Source organism: Chiloscyllium plagiosum, unplaced genomic scaffold (assembly GCF_037043375.1).
Source record: "Chiloscyllium plagiosum isolate Xiang-an unplaced genomic scaffold, Cpla_swu_hap1 HiC_scaffold_5, whole genome shotgun sequence".
NCBI classification, from domain to species: domain Eukaryota; kingdom Metazoa; phylum Chordata; class Chondrichthyes; order Orectolobiformes; family Hemiscylliidae; genus Chiloscyllium; species Chiloscyllium plagiosum.
Window position 1 is genome coordinate 88439143 of NW_028270143.1, and position 18418 is coordinate 88457560.

Here is an 18418-nt window from a genome sequence, read left to right on the forward strand (position 1 = left end):
ACATACTTGCTTGAAACAGCAGGACCATATATGACACCTTGTCTTGGAACACAGGGTGTCTCCAAGCAGTTCTTTTCAGTTTCAGTTAAATGTGGTTGAGAGAAGACTTGACAACAGCATATTTGCTTAAATATGAACATTTATTTGGTAATAATAAAAGATGGAAAAAGAAGGAAAAATAAAAGACTGAACTATGAAAATTTATTCAGTAATAAATGAAGATGGAAAAGAAAGCATGATTTAGAGATGCCGGTGTTGTACAGGGTGTACAAAGTCAAAAATCACACAACCTGATGAAGGAGCAGTGCTCCGAAAACTAGTGCTTCTAATTAAACCTGTTGGAAAAGAAAGCAATGAGCCTTACACCCTCCTGAACATTAGCAACTCCTCCATTGATGGCTGGTATGAAGGTGTTCCTGGCACCATTCGTGACCCGGTCTAAGGTGAAGTCCAAAACCTCAGAACAAAACTCTCTCTCTTATACAATGAAGCAAATAGCCAGTACAGAAAAGTAACTTTGATTGTGCCGTCTTTGGCACATGCAGGAATGTTCACAGGACTAATTCAAGGTCACGCAGCTGTCAAATATCATCAACATGTTTAGCCAGTTCATCCTGTACACACCTTTGTAATTAATTCAGTGCAACAATTGCCATGAAGTTATAAAATGTATTTTTTGTTGTCCTTTCATGTAATAATGACAACATTGTATAATTAGAACAGTATTAAGAACATCTTTTTGTGGATGTACCCATCTGCCTGTTCAGAATAAAGTACAAAATTTGTCATATTAGCAGGTGTAACTATTTCATGTTAAGCTGATTTTTCCTAAATTTTCTCATAAGACTATGACTGGGCTGTTAAAAAGTGACAATGCAGAAATAGCCAGAAAAATTACCAAAATATTGTAAAGGATCAGGTACATACATTGAAACAAGACATGAGATAAGGAACAAAAACAGAAATTGCTGGAGAAACTTGGTATATCTGGTGGCATCTTAGAGAGAAATCAGAATTAAAACTTTGAGTCCAGTGACCCTTCTTCAGAACGAAGTTAGGAAATGGTTTTTGAGATGATCTGAATGGAAGAGTATATTTCAGCAGGAAGCATGCATTAGCAGTAAGTGTTATGCGATTATGATCTTTTATGACCTTCAGTGCCAATTTAGTTATACTGACAGACTGCCTGAGGAGCATTTAGTAGGTCCTTCTCCTCATCAACCTTTGCTTGTGGTGAATACAAAAAGGGACCATTTCTCAAATAAAAATCTCCCACATTGTGGCCACCTAAGGAGTTGCTTCCTGTTACTGGTAAGATTTCTTTCTGAAGTCATGTTTTGCTTAACTATAATAGACACATAACACAATACAATTAACACTGATATAATCTTGAGCACAGAGAACTGTAAAAGCATTTCCAGGCATATGGCATCAAAAACGAATGACTTCTTCTGGCATAGACACAGGAAATCCATATAAAGAGTAAAATAGTTGCAGTGAGTTGTGAGGCTGCAAATCAGACTTAGTAGCTATTATTGTTAAATATCATAACTGTAAAGTAAGGACAGTTCATCATTCTCACCAGAATCTGTAGATTAAATTAGTCTTCATTGTATCACTTCTAATTGTTAATATATGTTAAATGTAGATTTGTGGCAATATTTTCTATTTTTAAAATCAATACAGCTGCATGGCTATATATTAGAACTTATATCAGATGAAGGAGTTCAGTGTGACATTGAACATGAAGCCATATGTCATGGTACATGAAAACATCAACCCTGGCTGTCATTTGAACATTGCAATAGGATTACTCCAGTAAGCCTCCTGTGATCTATATATTATTGTTCTCATTATAAACACAGTTGTAAATTCTTTTGACTGTTCTTTTTTATCGGTATGGTGCAGTGCTTCTATTTGAACATGCTGTGCAAAGCAGGATCGGAGAGTGCAGCAATTTTATGACACAGGACCTGAAGGTTTATTGGATTTGTGACTTGGGGGCCCAGATCACCAACTTATTTTTCTGGTTAATTATGAGAAGATTTTCTCCATTTATAGTCAGAATATCAAACAACTAATGCCAATAATTATTAAACATTTTACTTGTGAAAAACATAACTATTTTATGAGTTAGGATTCATCAAATTTATGCATTTAACAGTTGACTATTATAGACAATCATGTCTGATTGAGTATTGATGCAGAGCTGGTTTAGAATTGTGTGTTAGTACCTCTGATGGTGGTAGACAGGCTATTGAGTTTAGGTATAAGGCAGTAAGCTATCAGGTATGCAATTGACTCCATGTTAGTGGGATCTGAATTTAGCACATCACTGCATACCTGAAAAATTCAGGAATTATTTGATGTCTTTTACTCACACTTTTGTATTCATGAGTTTGTTCCTGAGTATTATCTATTTATATATTGATGACGTAGATGAATAACTTTCAGGTGCAGGGTCTAACTGCCCCTGACAGGGATAAAACGGATTCAGACTGTGGTTGCAATGAATGACCAAAACGAGATGGACATAAAATTTAATTGTAGAGGAGTCAGAGTCATGTTGGAACAAATAACCTCTTTTAGTGAATGGAAAATGCTCATAACCCATTACTAATAAACTACAAACGTGTCAGGAAGATTTTACTCATAACTGAAATTAAGTTGTTATTTATTCTCTGATCCTTTCCTGCTGAACCCAACAGACCCAAAAACTCGGCATTGGAATTAACACTAAGCATCCGACATTACCTACCACCCCTTGGAGGAAAGGGTGAGAAGGTCACATCTTGAAATGCGCAGCACGGTCCTGCAAGTTCTACCCTATTCGTTCTAGATCAGTGGCTGGGTGCCAGCTGTTTGAAACACATTTGTGGTAGCAACAAGAAAATGCCATTGGGTAACTTATCAGCTAATTTATGCTGGCTACTGATGATTTATTGTCAACAACTTGGTAGGGACCCTTGGGTGGACAGTCAGAGATCCCCAACTTTTCAGGCAGAGGATGAGTTTTAACATGAAATCCAGGGTCCAACTGCATTAATGGAACCTCCAAATTTAATTATGATGTACAAGCTTTGGAGCAAATGCCATATACAGTCCATTGATTTGTGACCACGTTGAGCAGCAACATAAACTGTGGTCTTCAAAGGGATTATTGTCAGTGACTCAGAAAATAGCTCAAAACCATCTTCATCTTATAATTTTTGTGGGCCCTGTTGTTTGAGAAATTTTTAAGTCTGATCCCGCTTCTGACATTTCATGCTACCTCACCACAGCAATCTGGTATTATAGTTGTATAAAGGCAGGAATATCTTGACGATTTATCATCGTAGTGACTTCAGTAACACAGTTCATGAGTTTAAAATATCAGATTAACCTTAGAAATCGTTTCAAGGAGATGATGTGGTTCAAATCTTGTGAAATAATTACACATTCAGGTCACTATTTGTGTACAAATTGATTGGTCAATTATAGGGTGAATGTAACCCTTCCCATCTATTTATGATGATTAATAATTTTATTTTTCTTCTAGGGGCGTTGTTAGAGTTGACATAAATCTACAAAATGTGGACATTGACCAGTGTTCAACTGAAGGATGGTTTGGAGGAACACACAAATGCAGGCTTAACAGCACTAAGGTAAAACCAAATTTACTTGTTGAAATGTGTCTCCCTTTGACAGGCGAGCTAGAGGATTTATTGGCACAATCATGGACTATTTTAGATAAACAATATGTACTGAAATCTATTGATATTCTTTGTTCAAATGTTGCTGCCAATGTTAAAAGCACCATTACAGTTGACCTATCTAATAAATGACATACTATCATGACTTGTAGAGGTTTCACTGGACATTAGATGGAGTGCATAAGTGGTTCTTATGTTGGGACTAAACATCAAATCTACCACAAACAAAAACAGAGATTGCTGGAGAAACACAGCAGGTCTGGCAGCATTGGTGTAGAGAAAGCAGAGTTAATGTTTTGGATCCAGGGACCCTTATTCAGAACTCTTATGTGTTATTGATGGAGAGAGAGGTCAAGAGTGTGCATATGGCAGTGCATGGCACTGAGTGTGGATCTGAGGATGTGGTAAGAACAGTTGTCAGAGGAATGTTGTACATCATGGAGAGACCTTGTGATTTGGGGTTGATTCTAAACGCTAACAATGAAGCTTCAGTCAGAATCCACGTGTGATAAGTCTAAGCCAGAGGCACGCACTGAGGAATGTGATGTGACTGCAGAAGTAAGTTTTTGACAAATATCTTGTCAAACACTAGGAACGACAATGAAAATGATGGTGAACAAGATTAGATCAGGAATCCTATCAGAGAGAGAAGCAAAACTTTTTCAAGGTGGGCCACATGAAAGTCTAGAGTCATAGAGTCATAGAGATGTACAGCACAGAAACAATCCCCTCAGTCCAACTCGTCCATGCTGATCAGATATCCCAACCCAATCTAGTCCCACCTAACAGCACCCGGCCCATATCCCTCCAAACCCTTCCTATTCATATACCCATCCAGAGGCCTTTTAAATGTTGCAATTGTACCAGCCTCCACCCCTTTCTCTGGCAGTCCATACACATACCATCCTCTGCATGAAAAAGTTGCCCCTTAGATCTCTTTTATATCTTTCCCCTCTCACCCTAAGCCTATGCTCTCTATTTCTGGACACCCCCACCCCAGGGAAGAGACTTCGCTTATTAATCCTATCCATGCCCCTCATGATTTTATAAACCTCTATAAGGTCACCCCTCAGCCTCCGACACTTCAGGGAAAACAACCCCAGCCTGTTCAGCCTCTCCCTATAGCTCAAATCCTCCAACCCTGGCAACATCCTTGTAAATCTTTTCTGAACCCTTTCAAGTTACACAACATCCTTCTGATAGGAAGGAGACCAGAATTGTATGTAACATTCCAAAAGTGGCCCAATCAATGCCCTGTAATGTAATCGCTTACTTTATCAACTGTACTTGTCTCAGATTGATCTCTTTCCTCACTATCGCTCTGGGTCCCACCTCCCCAACACCCCCCAACCCCCCCACATTACTAGTTTAAATCCTTCTGAGCAGCTCCAGCAAATCTCCCTGCCAGTATATTAGTCCCCTTCCAATTCATAGAGGTCTACAGCATAAAAACAGACCCTTGGCCCAACTTGTCCATGCCGCTCAGTTTTCACAATTTAAACTAGTCCCATATGCCTGCATTTGATCCATATCCATCCATATCTATCCCATTCACATGCCTGTCTATATGTTTTTTAAATTACAAAATTATACTCACTTCTACCACTACCTCAAGCAGCCCTTTCCAGATACCCATCATCCTCTAGGTGAAAAAATTGTCCCTCTGGGCCATTTTCTATCTTTCCCCTCTCTCCTTAAACCTATGCCTTGTAGTTTTATATATCTTTACTGGGGGGAACAACTGTCGGCTATCTACCTTATCATCTCTCATGATCTTCTATACCTCCATAAGGTCACCCTTCAGTCTCCTATGGTCCAGGGAAAAGAGTCCCAGCCTATCCAACCTCTCTTTATAACACAACCCTTCCAGTCCAAGTAGCCTCCTAGTAAATGTTTTCTGCACACTTTCTAGTTTAATAATTGCCTTTCTATAGTAGGGTGACCAGAAATATACATAGTACTCCAAATGTGGTCTCACTAACTTCATGTGCAGATGCAACAAGACATTCCAACTCCTATACACAATACTCTAGCCAATGAAAGCTAGTATGCTGCAAGCGTTATTCACTGCCTGTGATTCCAAGGAGCTATGAACCAGTACCCCTAGACCTCTTTGTTCTAAATTACTCCCAGGGCCCTCCCATTGACTGAATAAGACTTGTCCTGGTTTGCCTTATGAAAATGTAACACCTTACATTTATGTAAATTGAACTCCATCTGTCATTCCTCAGCCACTGGCCCAGTTGATCAAGATCTCGCTGCATTCCCAGGTAACCTTCTTCACTGTCCACTACACCACTAATCTTGGTGTCATCCACACACTGACTAACCATACCTCCTAAATTCTCATCCAAATCATTTATATAATTCATGAATAATTGTGGACCTACACCAATCCCTGTGGCACACCGCTGGTCACAGCCTCCAGTCTGCAAATCAACCTTCTACCACCACCCTCTCTTTTATACCTCAAGCCAATTTTGTATCCAATTGGCTAGCTGTCCCTGTATTCTGTGAGATTTAATCTTATTCAACAACCTACCATAAGGTGCCTTGTCAAAGGCCTTTCTGAAGTCTATGTAAACAACGTCTGCCACACTGCTGTCATCTACTTTCTTGGTCATGCTTCAAAAAACTCAATCAAATTTGTGAGACATGATTTCCCTCGCACAAAGCAATGCTGACTATCCCAAATGAGTCCTTGCATCTCCAAATGCCTGTAGACATTGTCTTTCAGAATCCCATCTAATAACTTACCCACCATAGACGTAAGGCTCACTGGTCTGTAATTCCCAGGCATTTCCCTGCAGCCTTTCTTTAACAATGGCACAACATTAACCATCCTCCAATCTTCAGACACTTCACCCATGGCTGTCAATGATACAAATATCTCCGCAAGGGACCCCATGACTTCTTCCCTAGCCTCCCACAATATCCTGGAATACACTTGATCAGGTCCTGGGAATTTAACTGCCTTAATGCATTTTAAGATTTCCAGCACCTCCTTTTCTGTAATGTGGACACTCTTCAAGACATGTGCAGTGAGTCAAGCATGAAACAAAAGCAAAGAACTGCAGATACTGGAAATCTGAAACAAAACCAGAAATTGCTGGAGAAGCAATTGAAATGTGGAGCATATTCAAGGAATAGCTACTGTGCATCCTTGATAAGTATATACCTGTCAGGCTGGGAGGAAGTGGTCAAGCGAGGGAGCTGTGGTTTACTAAAGAAGTTGAAGCTGTAAAAAGAGCCAGGAGGGGACATGAGAAGATGTTGGCAGATAACCCTAAGGATTTCTATAGATAAACCAGGAATAAAAGAATGATTAGAGTAAGATTAGGGCTAATCAAGGATAGTAGTAAAAAGTTCTGCATGGAGTCAGAGGAGATAGGGAAAGCGCGAAATGAATATTTTTCAGTATTCATGCTGGAAAAAGACAATGCTGTCGAAGAGAATACTGAGATACAGACTATTCAACTAGACGGGATTGACGTTCACAAGGAGGAGGTGTTAACAATTCTGGAAAATGTGAAAATAGATAAATCCCCTGGGCGGGATGGAATTTATCCTACGATTCTCTGGGAAGCAAGGGAGGAGATTGTAGAGCCTTTGGCTTTGATCTTTATGTTGTCATTGTCTACAGGGATAGTGGCAGAAGACTGGAGGATAGCAAGTGTTGTCCCCTTGTTCAAGAAAGGAATACGTTGATGAGGGATAGTCAACACAGTTTAGTGAACGGTAGGTCATGCCTCACAAACCTTATTGAGTTCTTCAAGAAGGTGACCAAACAGGTGGATGAGGGTAAAGCGGTTGATGTTGGTGTATATGGATTTCAGTAACGTGTTTGATAAGGTTCTCCATGGTAGGCTATTGTACAAAATACAGAGGCATGGGATTGAGGATGATTTAGCGGTATGGATGAGAAATTGGTTAGCTGAAAGAAGACAGAGAGTGGTGGTTGATGGGAAATGTTCATCCTGCAGTTCAGTTACTCATGGTGCACCACAAGGATCTGCTTTGGGTCACTACTGTTTGTCATTTTTATAAGTGACCTGGATGAGGGCGTAGAAAGAAGGGTTAGTAAATTTGTGGATGACATTAAGGTCGGTGGAGTTGTGGATAGTGCTGAAGGATGTTGCAGGTTACCGAGGGACATAGATAAGCTGCAGAGCTGGCAAATGGAGTTTAATGAGGAAAAGTGTGAGGTGATTCACTTTGGAAGGAGCAAAAAGAATAAAGAGGAATAAAGAATCTTGATAGTGTGGATGAGCAGAGAGATCTTGGTGTCCATGTACATAGATCCCTGAAAGTTGCCACCCAGGTTGATAGGGTTGTTAAGAAGGCATACAGTGTGTTAGCTTTTATTGGTAGGGGGATTGACTTTTGGAGCCATGAGGTCATGCTGCAGCTGTACAAACCTCTGGGGCGTTCGCACTTTGAGTATTGCGTACAGTTCTGGCCACCGTATTATAGGAAGGATTTGGAAGCTTTGGAAAGGGTTCAGAGGAGATTTACTAGGATGTTGCCTGGTATGAAGAAAAAGTCTAATGAGGAAAGGACACAACTTACCTTGCAATTTTTTTTAATATGGGTAAAACAAGTGAAATGGAAACTGAAATATACCAAGAAACGTCAGTGAAGCTGCGTTGGCCAAAAACAATCTAAGTTCTCACCACCTTTTTGTTTCCCAGTGATACAGTGTTATGAAATCCAAATGCTCATATATACTTTTCAATATGTCTGTGTCACATAAATTGAAATTAATGTAAAATAAAATTGTTTCTGAGGAATGATCACTGAAGATGTCTCAAAAGGAACAAAAGGGTGAAGCAGAAATTCTTGACTTTCACAAATGTTTTTTTTTCTTCAATTCACTGCTCATTCAGATAAAAAAAACCTACTTCCAGAATGGAAAAAATAGGAGAGTCACTTTTTAGGATTAAAGATTAGTTTTTATTGTACATCAGTTTTGAAGGATGTAAATCAAAATTGTGGCTATGCATTGTTCATCGGTTAACTTTCGGTCTCAACATTTATCTGCAGAAAAGAAAAATTCTGACAAATTATGATGCAAATATATCAGTACTCATTTCATGGTTAAAATGGTCACTAACCAAGTATGGCTATTTTTTATTCAGCTATGAAAGTTGTGAAGTATCATGATTAAAAGTTAAGAAATTAGATTTTGCTGATCAGGAAATGACATATTAAGAACATCTTTGAAAACCTCTTCCATTAGGCAGAAGATACAGTAGCTTGAACACATGCATCAAAAGCTTCAAGGACAGCTTCTTCTCTGCTGTTATTAGACTGATGAATGGACCTCCCTCACTTCAAATAATGTCAATTTTGCTAATTTTATTCTTGCATTTGTGCACCTCATGTGCAGCCGTAACCTTGTATATCTCGCTCTGTCTAAGCACCCTGTGATCTGTATGTCCTGTTTGCTATGACTTGCCTGCACTGCTCGCAAACAAAGCTTTTCATTGTACTTAGGTACATGTGACTACAATAATTCAGATTAAATAAAAATGTGGACCATTGGACTGGAATGTTAGCCAATCACAAATCTGCATTTGATGCAAGAACACATCACTGTTCTGGTCCACTGTTGTAAAGGCTTGGCAGAGCATCCAGTATCATGAATTTTTAAAGCTAACGCTTTGTCTTAGACTGGCATTAAGGACTCATAAATCGAAAAGTGTGGCGTTGAAAAATCACAACAGGTCAGGCAGCATCCAAGGAGCAGGAGAATCGACATTTCAGGCATAAGGCCTTCATCAGGAATTTAAAGGCAGCAGAAAGTGGGCTGAGAGATAAATAGGAGGATGGGAGGAAGGTAGCTGGGATGGCGATAGGTAAATGCAGGTGGGGATTGATTGTGATAGTTCAGAGGGGAGAGTGTAGCAGATAGGTGTGAAGAAAGATGAACAGGTAGGATAGTTCAAGAGGGTGGTGCTGAGTTGAAGGGTTGCGTCTGGGATGACATGGGGGGAGGGGAGATAAGGAAACTAGTGAAGTTGACGTTGATGTCATGTGATTTAAGATGGAAGATGAGGCTTTCTTTCTCTAGTCATCGGAAAGCTTGGATTTGGCGGTGAAGGAGGCCCAGGACTTGCATGTCCTTGGCTGAGCAGGAGGGGGAGTTGAAGTGGATGGCCACAGGGAGGTGGGGTTGTTTATTGTATGTGTCCCAGAGATGTTCCCTGAAACATTCTGCAAGTTGGTATCTTGTTTCTCCAATGTTGCGGAGGCACACAAGGTCAGATGTATTTAAGTCTGGGTTGTGAAAGACACCAGACTTTGAATGGAACAGGCTTGATAAGGCAAGTGGTTTTTTTTCTCACTCTGAATTCTCTTATGTTCTCATCAATAACGTGGGCGGCACGGTGGCACAGTGGTTAGCACTGCTGCCTCACAGCGCCAGAGACCCGGGTTCAATTCCCGACTCAGGCGACTGTGTGGAGTTTGCACGTTCTCCCCGTGTCTGCGTGGGTTTCCTCCAGGTGCTCCGGTTTCCTCCCACGGTCCAAAGATGTGCAGGTCAGGTGAATTGGCCGTGCTAAATTGCCCGTAGTGTTAGGTAAGAGGTAAATGTAGGGGTATGGGTGGGTTGCGCTTCGGCGGGTCGGTGTGGACTTGTTGGGCCGAAGGGCCTGTTTCCACGCTGTAATCTAATCTAATCTAATCTAAAAAAGAAATAGTCAGAAAATTGTGTAAATATGGAACAGCAGGAAACTTATAGCTTTGATGTTAAAGGTTTTAGATATGGGAGAAAACCTGTAAGGGTGGTGGAAGTAGAGAAGTCTATTACTACTTTAAAGTGAGCTTGCTAATAATTTCCTCATCTATTCATCTTTAAACATTAATACACAGGAGAAAAAAAGGTCCCTACATTATTTTACCAAGTTTGCAACTAGACCTAAACCTAGTAATTCAAAGCAATTCCTGTTGGAATTCCACATTTTTCAAATTCTTTTCTTGCAGTCTGAGGGAATGTGTTGTTTCAATAACTCTCTGTGAATCTGATTCCTATTCAATGAATGTTTGTAACAACAGTATTGCAGGTTGAATTATTCATGAGATTGTGTGTCTTCTTGAATAACAAGGCACATGGCCCTTGGAATTTGGACAAACTGCGTAATTAGTTACTATCTGAGGTGTTTTGTGTACATCTCATGAGGCCGACCATCTCAGTAGTTGTTCAATAGCTGTTAACAGACGTCTGCCAAAGGAACAAAATGGAAATTGTTTTTTTGGCAAAGATAACAGAATAATGAAAAAAGGTTGCATTTTTCCTGGGTTGCTAACAAGGAACTAAATCAGTATGATTTTCCAAATGATCTTTAAAGCTAGTGAATAGTGTTTAAGACTATAATTCCACAATAAAGAAAGACAATTTTCCATTTTCTTCTTATTAGTCACAAAAGGAATTGTGTGTAGATGCTTTGCTCTTTACATAGAACATAGAATGTATTTGTTTGTAAATATGACTGTTGAGGTGTCGTTATGCATGAAAATGATTGATCTCCTAGTGGATATGGGCAAATACTTGGTTAAATTAGCAATACCCACTATGATGATGTCATGAGGACTTGGTGAGAGAGTAAAGTAGGATTTCATGGGTGACAAAGAGAAGACCAGGACCTAGGTCCTCCCAACAGTCTCTATAACAATGTAGAAACAACCAAATCTTGTTTACACTACAAGATACTTCTTGTTAGATCAGAGGTGTACACGCACACACACACACTTTCTCTCTCTCTCTCTCTCTCTCTCTTAAAATTTACAGATGACAGCATACACTGCATGGTGATTAGGATACAAACTATAGATTTAATTTAGAAGCATTACTCTCAATGAGGCAATTGTGCTGGTAACTCTGATGATTTCAAGGGAAACAACAAAAGCTCCCACAACAGCTTTAGTGTCCCTCTTGTCCTTACCTACCATCCCACCAGCAAGCATATCCAGAGGATCATCAGCCACCATTGCCGCTGTCTCCAGAGGGATGTCACCACCAGGCATATTTTCTCCTCCCCCCACTTGTCAGCCTTCTGCAAGAATCGTGCCCTCCAGGATATTCTGTTTCACTCCTCCTACACTCCCAACAACCCCCTACAGCCCTCTGGCACCTTCTCCTGCACACCACAGAAGGTGTAACAGCTGTCCATTTACTTCCTCCCTCATCAGTATCCAAGGACCCAAACAAAACTTCTAGATGAAGCAGCATATCACCTGCACTTCATTAAAAAGGTTTGCTGATGACACCACCATGGTAGGATGGATATCAAACAGCGATGAGTGAGAATAAAGAAAGGAGATAGAGGGCTTGGTGGCGTGGTGCATTGAAGACAACCTCTCTCTCAACATCAGCAAAACTAAAGAACTGATCATTGACTCAGAAGAAAGGAGAATACTAATAATTCACTGCTGAGGGAAAATATGAAATCCAAATCAATCAACAATTTGAAATTAAAGTCTAGCTACTTCAGCAATTAATCTACAGGCAAATTGTGAACAATGGTCCACTAATTACACGGACGACAGCATTGTAACAAGATGAGAAAAGTCGAACGGTTCAATTACTGTAAGGAGGTGTAGTGGTAGTGCCCCCACCCCTGGACTGGGAGGCCCAGGTTCAATTCCCAGAGGCATGTAATAACATTTCTGCGTGGATTGATTAGAAAAATTGGTTAATTTAAAAAAAAACAAGTGCCCATACTGGAAGGGAGAATGTCTTCCATAAAGGCAATGTCAAATTAAAGGTCTTCCCATTCAGAAGCAGATATTAGACAGTGAGGAAGATAGTCCAAGACAAATATTTTCTACGCAACAGACTATCATTCTTCCAAGTCTGAAAATAACACATTTTGGGAGAATAATCAAAGCTCTAGACCATCCAAATTTATGAAGTCAGAGACTTGGGGAGATGGGTAATGATAAGTGTAACTATATGAACGAATGCATGACATCAGTTGTTAACAGAGAAAAACTTGGCTGCTCATATTGCATGTGCGCCTGAAGGGTTCTGAAATAGTTAAGACTTCCTCACAATACACAACTCCACCTTACAAATCAGACCACCTACATTTTCATCCAAATCATTTCTATTTATTACAAATATAGCACCCATGTGTACCCTAGATCATGTAAGCCCCAAAATATGGAAAGTAGACACAGATATTTTCGAAAGTTTGGAAATCTTTTCTGCAAACTACAATTGATGCTAAAGCAATTGCTAATTTTAAAACTGGGATTAATAGATTTTTGGCAGCCACAAAGTTTGAAGGGATGTGGGAGTTTGTCCACGGTCGTTAATTGGGTGCAAATTCCAACAGTGACACTTAAATGGCCACTTCCTCCAAAGGTGTTGCCTGGGTGCTGCCTTTGGCATTTGTGGGTCCCTGAGCATTATGTTATCCTGATGGTAAGACTGGAAACAGGAATGCCTTGCCATTGAATTCTAAGTGTTGTTCAGTTTACCAATATAATTACCTTGTGTAGCATTGTGTCAGATGAAGAGAATTAAGAAAGTAATTCCCAGCAGGAAGCAATTTGGATGTATGCATGATGATGCAATCCACCAGCATAAATCTCCTGGCTAATTGTTCATAATATCCCAAATGTGTCTTTCCTAAGGTAACAAGAAGAAATATCCATGTGTTTGTTTATGCAATGACTTTCGAACACATCAACAAATAAAATTTGAAGTATATTTTAATAAGAATACCATTTTATACCCGACAGCTTTATTTTGTATTGACACTGTGACCCATTTCCTGAATGAAGGCCAAGTTAATTCTGAAGAAGGTCATTGACCTGAAACATTGAGCAGAATCTTCCCTTTACAGTGAGTGTCTCGCTGTCTTACTGAAAAGTTGGCAAGTCAGGGGCAGTGGGAGAGGGAGCTAAATGTTTGGAAGCAAAAGCAGGGAATGGCTGCTGTATACCAGCCCCCTGCTCTGCATCGAATAGGATGGGAAGTTGGTGGACTAGTGGTATTATTGCTGAACTGTTCATTCAAAAAACCTGGGTAATGTTCTGCAGACCTGGGTTTAATCTTGCCATGCCAAAATTTTAATTCAATAAATATCTGGAATTAAGAGTGTAATGATGGACATGAAACCACAGTCGATTGTCGGAAAAAGATATGGCTCATTAATCACATTCAGGGAAGGAGACCTGCTGGCCTTACCTGGTCTGGTCATCATGTGACTCCAAGCCCAATGCAATGTGACTGACTCTAGACAGCTTTCTGAAATGGCAGAGCAAGCCACTATGTCATTATGAAGTCTCATGGAGGAAATGAAACCAGACAGACCACCTGGCAATTGGTTTTGTTTCTTGTGTGTCAATCCAGATGAGTGGAAGCTGACCTTTACTTTTACGACTTTAAATGCTAAACAAAGTAAATTAACTACGAACTGAACACTGCAGTTTGTTAAGATTTAAAAGCATGCATCCGGTTCATCTTGTTAATCCCTAATTCCATCCAAGAGTTTCATTATTTGTTGAGATTTTGACAATACATTTACTTCTCCAAAAGCTCAAAGTTGGGTCACCTATTGTTTGTATTTTCTCTCAACTAACTAATCTCAAGCAAATACAGATTTATTTAAATGTACAATTGCCCCAGGTTTTGTTTGAATTGCATTTACGTTGATTGTTGATGTCAGTTTTACAATCAAACGTTTCTACTTAAATTAATGCGCTAAAAGTAATATCTAAAGTATATCGATTATTAAATTAGATATTTGCAATAATTATTACTGCACTGTTTTCTGGATCTTGGACTTCGTGATGTCCGTTTGTACAGTAGCTCATATAGTTAGTTTTCAAAGACTCTATTTTCGAGAGCAAGTGCCTGAGCATGGAGTCAAGAGTCCTACTCAGATTGTTTGATACCTGACAATATAAAACAGACTCTATTATAGTGCTATTCAGCAGATTATATGCTTTATATGCGTCTTAAGGTGTCAATTTCATTAGGCACGTAAATGCAAATAGGTGAGTAGGAAAGGGGAACAGAGGGAATCAGAAGGTCACAAGACCAGTGAATATGGTGCTTGTCAAACATCTTATTAAGAGGCAAAAAAAACTTCAGATGCTGGAATCCAAAGAAGACAGGCAGGAGGCTGGAAAAACACAGCATGCCAGGCAGCATCAGGAGGTGGAGAAGTTGCCATTTCAGTTGTTAACCTTCTTCAGGACTGAAGAAGGGTTATACCCGAAATGTTGACTTCTCCAGCTCCTGATGCTGCCTGGCTTGCTGTGCCCTTCCAAACATCTTACTAAGACATACAAAAACCTGAGGGGACATGACAGGGTAGATATTAAAAGGATGTTTCTCCTCATGGAAGTGCCTAGATCCAAGTGGCACCTTTTAAAAGACAATAAGACGCAGGAACAGAAGTGGGTCCTTTGCTTTGGCATTCAGTGTGATTATAAGGGATCTGATAATCCCCGATTCCATGTTCAGGTCTTTTCCCAATGACCCTTGATTCCCCTAGTGTGGAATCTATCTTATTTTTGAACACTCTTAACAACCCAGTTTGTACAGCTGTCTGTGGTAAAGAATTCCAAAGGTTCACCATCCTCTGATGTAAGACATTCCTCCTCATTTCTGTCTTAAATGGATGGCCATTTAATCTGACATTATACCCTCTAGCCCTGGATACTCCCAAAAGGGGGTCATCCTCTCTGCACCTACCCTGTCAAGCCCCCTGAGAATCTTATGTTTCAAAATAGGGGGTCTCCTTTTACGTCAGTAGAAAGGTTTTTTTAATCTCTTCTCCAGAGCATGTCGGAGGCAAGGCCACTGAATACTTTTAAGATAGAAATAGGTTGACAGTCAAAAATCTATTGCTATTGGTGTTCGGCTGGAATGTGGAATTGACACCACAGTTAGATCAGCCATGATCTTATTGAATGGTGGAGCAGACTCATAGGGCTGAGCAGTCTCCTCCTGCTTGTGATTCATATGTTTGTGTAGATCACTCACTTTCTAACTCAACTATAGTGCTACGTTGTCAAGAAGACTAAAAGGAATGGAGGGAAATAGGAAATAGAACAGGAAATAGGAATAAAGTTGTAACATTCATTTATGTTTCCATTCCATTGTGCTTCTTGGATTGTGTCTGCATGATATAATGAATTATTTGTTAAATGATAAGTCCTCATTCCAGTTTCTCAGGGAGGAGCCATTGCCTTAATTATAAATCCTGGATGTCTTAATGATCCCTATACAAAACCTGAATCAAAACAAAATAAAATTAGAGCTTTTGTTCTTGTTTTTCTGATGTTGTCATCATGTTAGCACAAAAGTGTTACACTTCACCAGAGAAGGGAGACATTGTGCTAACATGATATCAATCAGTCCCAACCAATGTAAGGCAGTTTCCTGGGAATTTCTAACAGAATTTGCCTACTCTGTCTTTACACTTTAGCAGAAACAAAGTTTACTCACAGAAACAGAGGTTTTCTAAAAGTTATCCGAGTGTCTCAGTAGAAGCACTGAAAGGAATTCCAGGCCTTTATACCAGTCTTTGTGTGGATGCCTTGGCTTTGATGGATCTTTTGGGAAATGAATAGAATCAAGTTTATAAATATTTAATCATTATGTCATCTGTTTAAAAGAGATTCTGGGCATGACATACTGGTTTTACTTGCGCTGCAAAAGGCGCTGTGATTTTTGTTTAGAGGATATGAATTTAGGACAAAATTCAGATATGCTAGTTCTAAAATATACACTAAATTTTGTTAGGATTGGATTCTGGCAGCAGTTGTGATGGGTGCCAAGTGATGGGTACCATCAGTGTCAAGAATATGAAGATGGAAGGTATAATTTCATTATTTATAGTATGATTACACCTGACCTAAAGGGCAACAGAAAGGTTACCATGAAGTGCCCAACAAGAGAGTTCACAGGTTCTGAATGTTCTTTCTGCAACCAAGAACAGATTCTGTAAAATACCTCTCAGTTATATTGTGTTGCTATGATGAGGTCATTAAACTTCTTCCTGCACTGCAAATAAGTTCTGCAGTTCAAAGCGATAACAATCACTTATTACCACAATCATCCTCTTCCATACTGAGCGTGGGAACTTCTATATCTTCAATTTTCCAGTGCAAAATAACCAATCTATACATCCATGATGAGGACATGCAGTGAGGGTGCCTCTTTCTGTTCCTATCAGGCTGTTGCAACATATTTAAACCTTGTTCCTACATATTCAACAATCCCTTCTCTTCCAACAGCAAACTTTCTTCACCATCACCCCATTGCCTTAGTTTCTGTTCCTCCACCTGGCATTTTCTGACTCCTTCTTCCATGCAGTTCTGGCTAATTTGGGCCTATGGGCCTATATTTCTCCACCATATTTGTAGGTATTTTAGATATTTTAACATCATTTCCAAACTTCAGTCTCTTTGAATTGACTATATCCAAAATTTACACTGCAGTCAATGCCATGGAACTGACTAGCTTGTATTGTGTTATGCAAAGTAGACAGAGGTTGGAATTTCAGACAGCTGCTATTTTCATTTTGTTTCTTTACAAGTTTCCATCTTTCAAACTTGAACGTGCTCACTACCTATACTTCCAGTATTTATTTCTACACTTGCTGGTTGTATCCTGCTGTCTTGCCCAAATGGTTCTTCTACATGTTTGACCCGAGAAGATGAATATCTGCAGAGAATTCAATTAGTCATAGAGTCATACAGACCCTTCAGTCCAACTTGTCCATGCCACCAGGTTTCCCAAATTAAACTAATACCATTTGCCTGTGTTTTGCCTCTGTCTCTTGAAACCTTTACTATTCATGTACCTCTCCAAATGTCTTTTAAATGTTGTCACTGTACCTGCATGAAACATTTCCTCTGACAGTTCAATCTATATGTGCACCAAACTATGTGTGAAAATGATGCCACTCAGGTCCATTTTAAATCTTTCCGCTCTCACCCTAAACCTGTGTCCTCTAGTTTTGAACACCCCTACGCTGGGAAAGAGACCTTTGCTATTCACTTTATCCATGGCCCTCATGATTTTATAAACCTCTATAAGATTATCACTCAACCTCTTAAGCTCCAGGGAAAGAAGGAGCCTCCTTATCATTCTCAGTAAATGCGCCTTACCTGAAATCACTTATTACAAATCATAAGTGGAAAATCAGCTGATATTTTCTTCCCAACACTAGAGATGTTGAAGCTATTTGTTACATCCGCTGTCTGGCTAGGACGTGAGCTGATTCCAAACAAATCAGGATTGAACCTCAGGAGTTTGCGTTAAGAGCGAGTTAAGGATCTTCCTCTTACACATCCTGCAAACAGGCAGAAACCTGTTGCACCAAGGTGTCAAGCTTTATCAATAGCTCGCCAAGTCACTGCAGCTTTTAGTTTCTTTGTGATTTGGCCTTTCAAGGCTGCAGCAGAGAATATCCACCATATCTCCCAATCTGAAGTACACCACTACATTACATAGGTCATCAGCATACCTATTACATGATCCCAATTAACTAAACAGTCAATGTGTGAGAGCTCAGGGACTTGAAGATGTGGCTGGCCACCCTCACACCCAGGCATCATTGACTGAATGCATGTGTCCATCTGGGCACTAGCAAGCAGCATTTATCAGTGCAAAAAGCTGCAAGATACCAATGTTATTGTCATTGAACATTTATTCCATGGCAATCTATCATCCCCCAAACATTAGACCCAAGTATCTA

The 18418-nt window shown here is 39.8% G+C and overlaps 1 protein-coding gene across 1 annotated transcript in view; it reads left to right on the plus strand.

Annotated features, from left to right (window-relative positions):
- gpr158a (G protein-coupled receptor 158a) overlaps positions 1 to 18418 on the plus strand; it is a 765069-nt gene that overhangs the window by 132507 nt on the left and 614144 nt on the right. The window contains exon 2 of the mRNA XM_043690479.2: positions 3539 to 3644. Coding sequence (XP_043546414.2) covers positions 3539 to 3644 — 106 coding nt within the window. The remainder of the gene's footprint in view (positions 1 to 3538; positions 3645 to 18418) is intronic.